At 37.9% G+C, this 14480-nt stretch overlaps 1 protein-coding gene across 7 annotated transcripts in view; it reads right to left on the bottom strand.

The window, feature by feature from the left end:
* LOC309623431 (uncharacterized protein) overlaps window positions 1-14480 on the bottom strand; it is a 53351-nt gene continuing 38871 nt past the window's right edge. For 2 of the 7 annotated variants that reach the window (XR_014241372.1, XR_014241377.1), the window contains one exon: window positions 1-14480. This exon is cut by the window's right edge. Coding sequence is in view for 1 of the 7 variants with exons in the window: in XM_082380373.1 (XP_082236499.1) it covers window positions 3488-3579; window positions 3917-4039; window positions 5622-5659; window positions 8553-8638 (339 nt within the window). In the remaining 6 variants the exon portion in view is untranslated. The other 5 variants (XM_082380373.1, XR_014241373.1, XR_014241374.1 and 2 more) reach the window with 5 other exon arrangements.

The raw sequence follows: 14480 nt of genomic DNA on the forward strand, positions 1-14480 counted from the left end.
TATGTTGATATTACATTGATACAATATGAAGACAACAGTCACATTAGTTTACACGTCAATCATGTCACATAGTGATCGTTTCTTTTTTGTGGTGAGAACACTTAAGATCTACTCTCTTAGCAGCTTTGAAGCATATAACACAGTGTTGTTGACTATTATCACTTTGCTGTGCATTAGATCTCCAGAAATTATTCACCTTCTACTTGGAAGTTTGTGCCCTTTGACCAACAGGTAATCAATCTAAACTCTCTCCCTTTCTCTTCCATGGAAGTCACCCACGTGTGGATCCCAACACTGGGCATTCAAAGATGCCCACCTAACCTTGGACAGATAAGTTGCAAAAGAGTGTTTAAGGAGGATACTCTGGTGAGGCACACTGGATAAAGGAAAGCATGGGGCCAAACAATTAGTTGGGGGTCCAAAATGAGATCTAAATTTGAAAAATATGTGGTTTTGCTTTACTCAAATCCCCTATATATTTGCCTCAATTCTCCATTTCAATTGTGGGTTGAGGAAAACTATCTGACTCAGAAATAAGGAGGATAATGAACAAGAAGTTAAACAAGAAGGAAGTTGAGAGAATGTGTAGATAATGCAAAATAGGGTCGCTAAAATACCACAGTAATTAGAATGGGAATAAATAAACATTCCAGAAGTCTCCAAAGGATTAATTTTTGACACAATTAATTTTATTTGCTCTGGAAACGTGAAGTGGATTTGGTCCTCATCTGGATGCAATTGAGTCTTCTCAATCCTAGGCTAGATAGCTATTTTTCTGCTGATTTTAATATGCTGCCAGTGCCAAAAGTCCTCTGGGTAAATATATCGGATTTATAAAAATGCCCAACAAAATCAAATTAACCAAACAATGTTGAATGAATGACTCACAAAATGTGACATTTTCACCGAATAAATATTTTTCGCTTTCCACTATATTTAGCTAAGGAAAAAAAAAAAGAAAAATTTCACACAGATCTAAATACTTCGTGAGTTTATTATGAACACATGTACAATGCAGTGTCAGAATTTTATATACAGGTAGGTGGCGTAGGTGACTGAAGTTTGGCGCTATTTAAACAATTCTCAAAATAGTTCTTTTTGGGCACTCCAAATTTTTAATACACTCTTCAGAGAGATTATCTGAAGGTTAAAATGCTATAGCATTTTGTTTAGAAAAGGATTGCATGACTCTCTGGTTAGATTGTAGAAAAAGTTTGGGAGACTGAAAATACATTTTAAATCTGTAGTTCACCAGCTTTTAAAAGAGGGTCCTTTAAAAAAAGTGTTCACATTTATCACTGAAAATAGACCCAGTGTCTTGGGAGGAAGCAAGAAGTGAGAGCTGGTGCTGGTGATGACTTTTACAACAGACTGGAAAACTCTTGTATCAATAGTGATAGCTCAGGGAGGTGAAACTGTTATTATCATGTTGTTTAAACATGAATGGCTTGTTTCAATTACTTAAATCTCTGTGCCTATATTTATGTCAGTATCATAATCTCCTGTTGATACACACATTGACTTCCAACTTCAACAGGCTTGTGTTACATGAAGCTCTGTGAAGTCCTAAGGAGTCATAGAAGTGGGACAGAGGTCCAGGTGGAGAAAGACTGAACAGAATACAGGTGCTATATTGGGGAGAGTTAAGAAAGGATGAGATTTATCTGGGTTGTATGATGAAGATGTTTAGGTAGACCAGAGAGATGCCTCAATTAAGAACCTGGAGACAACTCTGAAATGGTTCTGCTTATAGCTTACCATGGAAGATACACTGTTTTCTTGAAAACCAAAGCTATCAACCATCAGAGGATAATTTAATAAGGCTCTACAAATGGTCACAGGACATTATTTGCCATCATAATCTTTTTCAGGGAAATTGCTTGAATATTTTCTGAGGACATTTCTGTGTAACTGAAAATTCAGAGCTGATTGTAAAAATGTATATTCTAGACTCTGTTATGGAAGTAGGTGGGATGTAGATTACTCTAACAGTGAAATGGGTACAACCTTTCCTTTTTTTCTCAATTTATTTACTTTTCTAATTGTTTGTTGCTGATATATGTAAATTAATTGAATTTTACACTGACCTTGATAAATTCACCTATTAATTTTAATAATTTATAAAGCTCTTATTTGGCCAAGGAAAGAGTTGCATTTTCTTGGGATGATGTGGTCATCTGGGTAAAGTAACCCCGTATTTGCTTTTGCCTTCTCTTTGTGCCCTGAATCACTTCCCCTTTCCCCTTGCTTATGCATGGGATTGCATAATTTGATAAAGTGTTAGCATGTAAACTTTTCTTCAGGCTCTGTTTTCCAGGGAGCCCAGGCAAAAAGAGTCTTCAAAATTCCTTTTCTGTTTAATGACTCCCAAGGCCCCTTCCAATTTTAATACACTTGCCCAAGGCCATAATGCTAGAAGGGTATGTAACTGAGAGCTAAACCAATCTGTCTGTCCGTTAGCTCCATATTCCCACTAGCCAAAACTTTACTCCAGGCATCTGTTCTTGCCCTGTTCTAGCCCCACTCCAAGAAGGCTTCCCTGTCTCTTCGTGAGAACCATCTGAAGAAGGAGAGAAAAATAGAATTGCCTTTTCATCATGAACTGCTGTGGGCAGAACTTGTCTTCTGCTGCTCTACAAATGGAAATAAACACTCAGGAGTTAATCCTCAGAACAAATGGAGATCTTGCTACAGAATATTTATTGACAAGCCATTTCCTATTTGAAATTCTTTCCTCTCTCGGTCTCCATCTTGCCATATACTGTTGCCTTTGCTAACTTCTCTAGGCGTGTATAATTATGGTCTCCACCAACCCTATCCTCTGGTTTCAAAAGTTACCCTGGGTGTTCAGTTCTAGCCCCACCCATATTGTTGGAAGTTTTCTCCATCAATTGCTTCTCCTCAAATCTCTTTAAAGTGCCCTTCCTAACCAGAAGACCACAAAGGCATTTTAAGTCTAATTAGATCAATGGATGCTCAGTTTCTGTATCTAACAGCTCTTTAATATTTGGGTATTCTTCTCTCCCGAATGCATGGGTGCTCTGAAAATTGGCCATGAGTCCCTTTGGGGAAGGATTGGGGAAATGCCTACCCTTCACTCCACTTACCATGCCTCCCTTTCAATGGCTCTGGGTCTGTGAGTTAACTTAGATCTCAAAATAGGGTGAGGAAACTTGAATTTCCATTGTAGCTGTTGACATAATCCTTCAGTTCATCAGACTTTGATATTTTTTAATTATACCACTCAAGCAACACCATGGTTATCTAAACACTTCTTTGTCTTTTCTGACTTTTCCAAACATAGTTGCTGTAAATTCCTGTGGATCAAACATTGTGATTCCCAGCCCCACTCCAACATCACTGTTAGAATAATTACATCTACTTTGCCTCAGACCAATAAGTGTTGTTACCTAGCCTGGTCACAGTGAGGAGTAGTAGGGACAGACCATTTGAGAAAAAAAAAGATTCGTATTGAGAGACACATGCTTCAGGTGAAGTCTTTGTACAATCTCCAGGCAAGGGGGGTTTGTTCTCCTCCGGCAGGTGGGAAGGGGACTTCTTTTGCTGACCAATAGAGTTCTGGTAATTGAGGGATCAAGATTATTAGACGTGTTGATCTACTGACATATACACACTGCTATATTTAAAATAGATAACCAACAAGGACCTACGGTATAGTACAGGGAACACTGCTCAATATTCTGTAATAACCGAAATGGGAAAGGAACTTGAAAAAGAATAGGTACATGTATATGTATAACCAAATCACTTTGCTGTACACCTGAAACTAACACAACATTGTTAATCAACTGTACTCCAATATATTTCTGTAAGATCTTATGGAAAAACCCGAACGAACTTTGTGGCCAACCCAAAAAAATAAAACTTTAAATAAAATAAAATTCCCCATTCTTACTCTTTATATCAGGTCTCAACTTCATTATGAAAGATCTACGGTGCGCATTTAGTTTCCTTTGCAATTCTGCCATGTTGGTAATCGGATACTGGGTCTGATTTTCAATTTTCATCTTCCCTGTGTCTGAAGGAAGGGAACATTCACTTTAAAGCTGCCAGAGAGGCCCTCGGGCTTTCAAAATGTGATTTAAGTTGGCAATTTGTTGCCCTAAGCCCATCATTTACTTCTTACAAGTCCTCTACTGGTAACAAAGTATCCCCCTCCTCACCACGATCTTTATTATTATGACATCCCTCTTACCAATCAAGAACAGAAGCCACATTGTCTCCTGATGCCCTGCTTTCCATTGACAGTACTTCAATTATCATTAGATGAAAGCTTTAGTAACTGTTACTACTCCATCTGTCCTCCATATCACCTCCAGACAAAGTCCTATCCCAAGGGACGGCTTTCTATGATTGGTTGTCTTAGCCTAGATGCCTAGAATTAGGGTAGAACAAAGTTTACCTTCCTATCTGGTGAAGCAAAAATGAGGGAAAAAAGCAAAGGAGGAAACAAATTCAAGTGTGTGCATTACCAAGCTGGCCACAGCTTTACAGGAAAACATAGCTGGCTATGTGGGTATATGAAATGTCTCCAGTAAGGCAAAATGAAACTCTTATCTCTCAGAACATTCCACTGGAGGTGGGGTGGGAAGATGAACAATGTATCAGCTGTGAAAAGGACACTCACAGTTGCTGCTTAGTTTGCAGTCTAGGATGAAATAGAAGAGAAATGAGAAAATAAATAGATATATGGATTTAAAATGATTTCAAGGTTTTGCCTGACAACTTCAAAAATCTGATATATATGGTGTAAATATCTACCATTTTTGTGATTGGGTTTTATAAAGCCATATAGAAGACTGCCTTTTCAGTAACAATGGTACTTAATGTGCCCAGAGATTGTTAACGTATAATGGAGATGGCATAGCCTCTGATGAAGTCTTAGAGATTTCAGTTTTCCGTGCTTTTGAATTTAACTCAGAGTCAGTTACAAGAGGCTTTCTCCTCTAATTGTTTCAGTAAGGAATATTTCCTTGAAAATACTGTTTAATATACCATAGCAAAATTTCCACAACTTGACCTTGCTTTATGCTGTCTGATACCTTAAATATTCATGATTTTGTACCTGGGTACCTGAACTGACTGTACCTTCCAATATAAGTAGAAATGTACTTAGTGAGAAGGACAGTGCATAGCAAATACATACTGCATGGAAAAAACAGCTGTATTTGGGTTTATGAAATGTCTCAATTTATTTTTCAAATATTTTGGGTTAGATGAAACCCAACTAAGTTTTGCCAAGAACGTTTCCCCCTTAATTTTTGAAATCATGTGCAATTTTGCAGAAATTTACTCCATATGTTTCTGTTTCATTTACACTTAAATCACCAAAATATTGTTTTGTAAGATCTATTTGATGTCCAAGAAGCCATTTGAATTAGTCCAATACAGTGTTTTTAAACTGAGATATTACTCTCATACCATAAAATTCACCCTTTTGAAGTGTATAATTCACTACTTTTCAGTATTTTTTCAGAGTTGTGCAACCATTACCACTATCTAATTCCAGAACCCAATACAGGTTTTAAACATATTGCCTTAATCGGAAGCTGAACCGTAACGCTAGGAAATGCATGAATGGGCTTCATAGCGGAGTTTACCTTGAAGCTTCTTGACTGGAATTCGATGTGAGTCTTTTCTGTTAAAAAAAAAAAAAAAGAGAGAGAGAGAGAGAGAGAGAGACTTGAGCCAGCCCTAATACCACAGTCATAAATCAGAAAAATCTGTATTAAACAAAGTGGCTGCAGGACTCAGGGGTTATCACAAGGATGGCCCGAGTTGAAAATTCTACTGCTTTACGGCTCAGACCCATCATCCCCTTACTGATGGTATTCTTGACAGTTTTTTGACCTGGAAAATCCCAGACCACTGGGTCCTGATCACACAAATTTTGGCTCCAGAGTTCTCCTAGCTCGCAGTTACTACCACATCCAGCTAAGTCACTGCCAGAAAAATAAGAGGCTACAGAAGGCTGACTTTGAAGACAGAATGTTCCCCTAGTGACCTCTGTGTATTGAATTTGGAACAGTCTGCTTAAGAAACAATGGGAATAGTGAGTCATAAAACTTAATTTGTTATCTCAGTGAGGCCCTCCAGATAGTATTTAAGGATATTGCTCTATCAGGTTCTTCAAGGATAAAATAGATTCCTGTTGAATACTAATATCCCTCTTTGTCAACTTTAGTTCTCAATTAGGTATACTGGATTTAGAACATGGAAAAATATATATATATATATTACAATACACAAAACAAAATAGAATGACAGTGCATTTAGCCATATTTCCCAGCTTTTTAGGAATTGTAACACCAAACTCTAGAAATTTGGTCTTCTACGACTCTCGTTTCTTTATTCTACTCAAAATAAGTCATGCTAAATGAAAAAAAAATTTTTTTAGCACCATGCTATTTGCAGACATAATCAACCTGTGAGATTCTGGAGATTTTTCTTTATATTTAACACCCAGATTCCCATTTAAAACATGGGAATTACAATAGGAACCCCACAAAATTAATGTAGAATAAATTAAATGATGACTTACATATGAAAAAGTGACCAGCATAGTACCTGGAACAGCAAAGGTAAATAATTATTGAATTTGAACTGAATCTGGGCTCATGAGTTGACCCATGATTAGACAACTAGAATTTATTTCTACATTTGTTCTTCCAGGATATAAATGAGTGCTTTAGTAGTCACTGTTCTTTTCTGTGAATGCATTGCTTCATTTGTAAAATAAACACAATGTTGTATAAAAAGTGGTTTGTGTGTTTTCTATTAAGTGTCTCAGAATGGAACCACCATTTATCATGATCACTGTGAACATGTAGTAAGAAGCTTATTCCAGTAAAGCCTAGCATTTTTTAAAATTAATTGATACAATATCTCATCAATTGTCCTCCTTTCCCATAATAAGCTAAGCAACAATTCTCGAACTCTACAAATCAGGCAAGTTTTGCTATATCCTCTTTTTTTCTTATGTCCCTCACTTGGCAGTACTTTTTGTCCACATGACAACAAACTGTCTGGATGAAAAGTAAAATATTCAATCATCTAGATGTTTTGTCTACACAGTGTTACATGTTTTGATATTATGTAGACAAAACATCCAGATAATTGATTTTTTTTTTTCCCATTTCATCCAGATGTTCTGGCATTATTTATACATAGCTCACATCTAGTTTACTATTCACTGAAACAGGAAGAGAACACAAACGTAAGAGGTGACTTCGAATGACATGAAAAATGTATCGGGCATTAGATCACAGGTGAGCATTTTCCTGCATGGGAATAATTCATTTCTTGAATATCTATGGTATCCACTTTGCATTTTTGTGGTTCACATATATGAAACATTACCTAGCAAAATATGGTTGGATATACACAATGTCTAAAATACTGATTACAAATTATTTTGGATGAAGAGGGACAAAGAGGAAAGTTTGTTTTGAGCAAACAAATCCCGCAATGTCATGAATGTGGGAGATACTGATGGTTACCTACACAGATCATTCTGAACCATTTTCTCTCCCTTTCTGCCCTCCAATACCAAGGCTGAAAGACCAGACACTTGATTTCTTGGCCTCTCAGTAAGGGGTGGGTGGCCAAATGGCCTAATTTTTGACAATGAGGTCATAAGGGAAAGTGTGCCATGGGATTTCTGAGTGTGCCTCTTGATTAAAAGAACAGCTCCAAAGGAGAGTTTAATTGGTTCTGTTCCTTCTTTATTCTTTTCTTTGTCAAGTGTGGATATGATACTGGAGCTGCAGCAGCCATTTTGCAACCATAAGACAACAAGGATGGAAAACCAGCAAATAGTGGATAGGGTACAATGGACATAAGAAAGAATGGGTCCTTGATACCGTTGTTGAGTTGCTGCTCTATTCTTAGGCCTCCCATCTCCAAACGTTTTATTAAATAAAGAATCAATATCCTTATGCTTTAACTACTGTTATTCATGTATTTTGTTGCTTGCAACTGAGAACATTCCTATCTGGTAAAGTAATGCAGATATTATGTCCCTTTGACACATAAAAAAACTGTAGCACAGATTGCTGAACTGACTTGTCTAATTTCACAACTGCAAAATTAATGTGAAAATAAAACTGGGGCCCAGGTCTCCTGGCTTAAATTGCTTTATGTTCTTGTCATCAGAATACACTTTCTGAAGGCACTAAATATTGACCAGCCAAATGTCCAGGACTTAAAACAAGTGAGATAAAATGTCACCAACTAATAAAGGTAACACTGAAAAACTGTTCAAAGATACTTAAATCAGCATAATGGATTCCTCTTATTTGCTACACATGGGGCATATCACAGCAGCTTATGAGGTTTTAAAAACTGTAGGGATTCAGAATCATAATTCACTATTCTAACACTTGGTTTCAACACAATAATCTCTGGGTCCTGTTTTAGTGTCAATGCAACATGTTGAATGGGAGAAAAAAACATGGGTTTTGAGAGCCAGACCTGTATTCAACTCCCACCTCCGTACTTGCCAGACATGCAATCTCAGGATTTGTACTCACCTGGTCAGTTTCCTCATCTGTAATACTGTGCCAATCCAATGCACCTCTTCAGTTCTTGTGAGGATTAAATGAGCTAATACATACATAGCACCTACGTCAGCGCATGGCAAATAATTACAATTTAATAAATAGTTGCTATTATTATTACTAGCAAATTAAGAAACTAACAGATCTAGATGATATAAATGCCCTGATCAAAGTCGGTGTTCACTACTCAAGTGGCCTTCTGAAGTATGGTCATGATGACAGTAGATATAACTCCTGATGGTAGAGCTGGGCAAAGGTGTAACTGTGATGCCCCAAGATGTACTAATTTAATGTTAGTTGACTGTGGCTTGTGGCACTTCCATCACGTAAAACGTTCAGGTGAACACTGGGAATCATCTGATTATTTGGTCCTCTTGTTATATGAAAGATCCAAGTGAGTCATCAGACTATCTGAAAGATAAATTTTGGTTTTCATAGATACACTCAACACGGTGAATAACTTAGTTCCGGTCTACATTTAACAAGCCTCTTGTCAAAGCACCTTGGTGGTTTATAGCCTGAAAAAGGAAATTAAAGTAATAACAGGGAGCCAAATGCCATGACTTGTCACACTTACACACACTGATTTCTATATTTGAATGGGCTCTTGTTACAGTCAATTTAGCTTACTGTGTGTTTTCACAAAATAACAATTACCCGGGAAGTTCTTTCTGTCCTGCATTCTCAAATGCTAAATAAAACCTTGGGCTCTTGGCTGAAAGGTAGAACCTGCCATTCGAATCGATTCCCAACACAGGGAGTGCAGCTGGAGTTAGAGGACTCTAAGTCCAGCTCCATTATTTTTGCATCACATAATGTTTTCTATAAACCTGGCCGAGGCCCACAAAGTAAAGACAGTTGGTTTTTAGGAACCGGCCTTGATTTTCTGCTTGGGACAGTGAATACCAGGAATCCATTCCTAATGAAAAGCAAACAGAGAATCACTACTTTCCCCCATACATTCCTTACATAGTTATACTTGAACGTATTCTGTGGAGACAGTTTTTTCTACAAGTTCTACATGCAGAGAGTGTGCACAGGAAAGCCTCATCTGGAGGGCTGGAGCTAGAATAACTAACTGGAAGTTAACTCTTTTGTACTCATGAAGCCCTTGAACCTGCACTTCCTCTGCCTTCTCAGAGGTGTCCTGTCCAGACGCATCTTCAATCAAGGACTAGTCAAGTCAACTTTGACTACTCCTTGGGATTTGGAGAGTCACACTGCTCCTGATATTGTTGGCCTGGACCTAATATATTCCTATATAATTCTACATTGATCTTCACTCTATTCTTAGGGATATAGAGGCAGTTCATCCTCTTCGATGGCTAGGCAAACTCGTGATTCCCAAGGTAGGCTAGTTGTAATGGAAGAAGTCCCTGAGTCAGGGCCAAAGCCTCAACTCTTATCTGTTATGCAACTATTTTCCAGCTAGCTCACGTCTAGAAGTTGCAGGTTCCTCATGTCTAAAAGGGCAACAGCGGCTGCCCAGCAGGTAACCAAGTTCTGGTGAGAGGTATTGTCTAAAAACACCTGGAACAATGCCAAGAACCATATGAATGGGAGGTATTATGGAATGCAAAGACATTCTAGAAACAGTTTTAAAACAAGACTCATTTTCAGGGTATTTATGTAAAATTTTATTCTTTTTAATTAAACTTTTTATTTTGAGATGCTTGAAGATGATTCACATGAAGTTGTCAGAAATAATAGAGAAACCTGTGTACCCTTAACCCACTTTCTCCCTCGGTAGGCAGCTCAGGCTGCCATGACAAAATATAAGAGACTGAGTGGTTTAAACAACAGAAATTGCCCTCTCATCATCTGGAGGCTAGAAGTCCAAAATCAAGATGCCAGTATGGTTGGTTTCTGCTTAATATTTCTTTTCTTTTAGCCCTTGAAAAATACTGTGGCACTTCCTTCTGGCTTCCGTGATATCTGGTCAGAGAAATCCATTGTCACTGAATTATTTTTCCCCTATAGAAAAGGTATCATTTACTTATTCACTGCTTTACAGATGTTGTCTTTGTCTTTAGTTTGCAGAAATTTGACTATAACATTTCTTGGTGTGGATTTGAGTTTATCCTGTTTGGGTTCTACTCAGTTTCTTGAATCTGTATTTTATGTCTTTTGCTAAATTTGTGAAGTTTTCCACCATCATTTCTTTCAGTACTTTTTCAGCCCTCTTTCCTGCCTATCTCTATCTATCTATCTACCTAGAGAGATTTTAAGGAGTTGATACACATATTTGTGGAGGTTTTGCAAGTCCAGAATCTGCAGGGTAGGCTGGCAGGCTGGAAACCCAGGGAAGAGTTGCAGCTCAAATCCAAAGTTGTTTGCTGGCAGAATTCCCTCTTTATCAGGGGAGGTAAGTTTTTTCTATTAAGACCTTCAGATGATTGCATGCAGCCCACTCACATTATGAGGAGTAATTTGCCTCACTCAAAGTCTACTGATTTAAATGTTAATCTTATCTAAAAAATACCTTCACAAAAATATCTAAAATAATGTTTGACAAGTGATCTGGATACTATGGCCTAGGCAAGTAGCCACATACGATTAATTATGACAGTCTCCCAGGTCTCTGAGGCTTTCTTCATTTTCTTTTTTCAGTGTGTTTTATCCTTGTTGATGTTCAGATTGAGTAAATCCTATTGTTCTATCATCCTTTTACGCCTCCTTTTCTCTGTTCCCTCCATTCTGCTCTTCATATAGTCCTCTGAGTTTTTAATTTCTGTTATTGTATTTTTAGTTCTAAATTTCCATTTAGTTTTTCTTTGTATTTTCTACTTCTTTGCTGAGACTTTCTACTTCTTTGCTGAGGATCTGTATTTTTTATTTGCTTCCATCATGTTCATAATTGTTCATCGATGCATTTGCATGACGACTGCTTTAAATCTTTGGCAGATAATTCTAGTATCTGTCATCTTGGTGTTGGTATCTATTGATTGTCTTTTTATTCATCTTGAGAGCCTCCTGATTCTCAGTATGCTGAGTAATTTTTCTATTGAAATCTGGACATTTGGGGGACTACGTTATGAAACTCTGGATTATTTAAACCTCTTGCTTTAGCTGCTTTCTCTGGCACCACTCTTGCAGGAGAAATGTGGAGGAGACTGCCTCATTACTTCTGGGTGGGAATAGATAGCCAGGTTCCCTTCTTTGATACTGAGGAGAGAGGAAGCTTGTTAGTGCTGGGCAGTTGTGGGAATTTTCACTCCCAACTAAGTATCTTAACTTGGCTGGAGGGATAGGAAGGTCCAGTACTCTCCCCACTTGGCCTCTAATGATACCACGCTGAGCAGGGGTGAAAGTTCTGACTCTCCACTCGGCCTCCTCTGACATCACTCCAGCTGGGTGGTGGAAGGTCCCTCATTACTACTGGGTTTGATAAAATTCAGCCTCCTACTTAGCCTTCTCTGAAACCATCCCAGCAGGAGTTTGGGGCATCTCATTAAGGCCTGGTGAGGATGGAAATCTAGGCTCCCCACTCACACTTTGCTGGCGAGAGACTCCCCACTTTCTGGTCCTTTGGCAGAGAAAGTGGGATTTGGGGGGGTGTTGTTTGTATCCTTTGGTGTTTACAGGTTTCTGACTTCTTCACTTCCAATTGGGATGTACAAGGCAAGAAGACACCTCTATATTGGTCCTTAGATCCTGAGATCCCACCCTGACCACCACCTTCTCTCTATCTTTCAAAGTATTCTTACATTTATTTTATATCTTATATTTAATTGTACTTAGCAGGTGAAATAGGGGAAAGTATACTTACTTCATATTCCTGGAAGCAGAAACTATAAAAACTCACTTTTAATGAAGAGAGGTAAGAGGGTAAATGATATAAAATAACAGTTTAATATTATAACTACAAAGGGATTATGGCTTGTCACTAAGCTAGAAATCATAAAAGCAGGTCTTAACCAAACTTTCTTAATAGAATTATAGTTTTACTTTGGGATTCCACTGAATTCCCATCTCAAGTTTTCTCACAAATATTTTAAGTGTTTGATAGTAGTTGTATCTTTAGTTTATGATGACATTTCAATTTATTCCTTCTAAAGTGTGGTATAGGATATGGAAAATATTTAGCACTGTGTTTCTTATCACTAATTCATACTTTCTCTGGAGGAAAGTGAGCTATTTGCCTTCCCTCCACATTCCTGGCCAGTTCCCAATTTTATCACCCATATTCATAAGCAAAAGAATTTAGGGTCACCTTGACTATATGTTTGCAATGAAGTCATAGCCTATACTAAGACCCTTTCTTTTACCCTTTAAAATATGAATAAAACTTTGCATTTTTGTTTGTCAAAACTTGAATTCCAGAAAAATGCTTTCATTTCCAAATCCTGAAATATTGGAATAATTTTATCAGTGAAAAAAATTATAAATTACATAGAAAAGTTTAGGTCTGAATTTTCTTATTCATAAATTAAAGGTATTAAAATTAATTAATTATAAGGTCCCCACCAATGGTAATCTTTCCACACTTGCAGTTGACACAGCACATTAGTGGCTCAAATGCAATTAGAACTCTCACATCCTGACTTCTATTAATCTGACCATTCTTATGTCCCACTGCTTCTCCCAGGACGCCTATGAGAAAGTTGGTTTTACCAACATTTTGCTGGTGAAGAAGCAAGCTCATTGACCTCTGTCACCTACTAAGTTACTAACTCATTAAAATTTCTAAGGCAACATAATTAGTAGCTGGCAGAACCAGGACTCACTCTCTTTAAGCATTCTAACTCCAAATGCAGTGTATGTTTGTTTGTTTGTTTTACTGCATCAAAGTTCCCTTTCTGGGACTGATGTCAAGCTCTGTTTCCTCTCAAAGGATGAGAACTGATAAAGTCCTAGAGAAAGTGTCCAAACTCTTCTCCTAATTTTGCTCTGACTATGCCATCTTCTTTCTTAATATCTTACAGTGACTTATATTTACATTTGAGATAAAGTCAAAGATCCTTATAGCCCTCATTAAAGCTCTTTGTGAGGAGGTTTTTGTTCCTGCTTCTTCTCATGATACACTAATGGTTTTCCCTTGAACACCTAGAAAACTGGGCAATCTATATATTAGACAATGGATTTCAGACATTGGACAAAAGGCAGTGCAGCACTGATTCCCAAGAAAATAAAAACCAATGAGGTGATCCATATAATGGCATCAGCTCACTATCTGGATAAAATTTTAGGGTGTAGCAAGGGGAAGAGGAACCCAAACAGAGCCAATCAGTCTTTCTGAGTTGGGAGGACAAAGTTTGGAGGCTTTGTCCCTTTCTTTTTTTTTTTTTTCCTCCTCCCCGTCCCTCCCCCCCTGGCTTTGTCCCTTTCATGGGGACAGAGTTGACTAGAATCTTCAGGAAAGAATGCCAGAGAGGAGCTAATTCCATAAAGAAAGGTCTGGATATTTGTGGAGATAATACCTTAACTATTTCACTGAGTATTGATCCCCATATGCAGGAGAGCAAAATACCCAAGGCTGGAGAAAAAAAAAAAAAACACTCACTGAAAAGCTACGGACAGAACAAATCCCAGGGTCCACACTGAGCTGAGAATAGTTCATGTGCCCACTGGCCAGAGTAGAAAGGCATGTAATAAATGACTGAGCAAGTAGAGTCCACAAAAGGGTATTGCCTTAGTAGTGGGATGAAAGCAGCCTTAAACTGCAGGGTGCTCTGGCATGCCCTAACAAGGCACAGATGCATGCCTCAAAGGATCACGCTGATTTCAAATAACATTGAGTGTGAGCTACAAAAGTCAAAACTGTACAAAGAAAAACGAAGAAATCTAGCGTCCCAAACCAAATTGTAAACTTCATGATATCCTGCATCCCGCCCCAACGCCCACCACCAAATATTATTAGGTATGTGAGAAAACAGGAAACTATAACCTATAACCATAAGA

The sequence above is a fragment of the Balaenoptera borealis genome (genome assembly GCF_965194805.1).
Source record: "Balaenoptera borealis genome assembly, chromosome: 2".
NCBI lineage: Eukaryota > Metazoa > Chordata > Mammalia > Artiodactyla > Balaenopteridae > Balaenoptera > Balaenoptera borealis.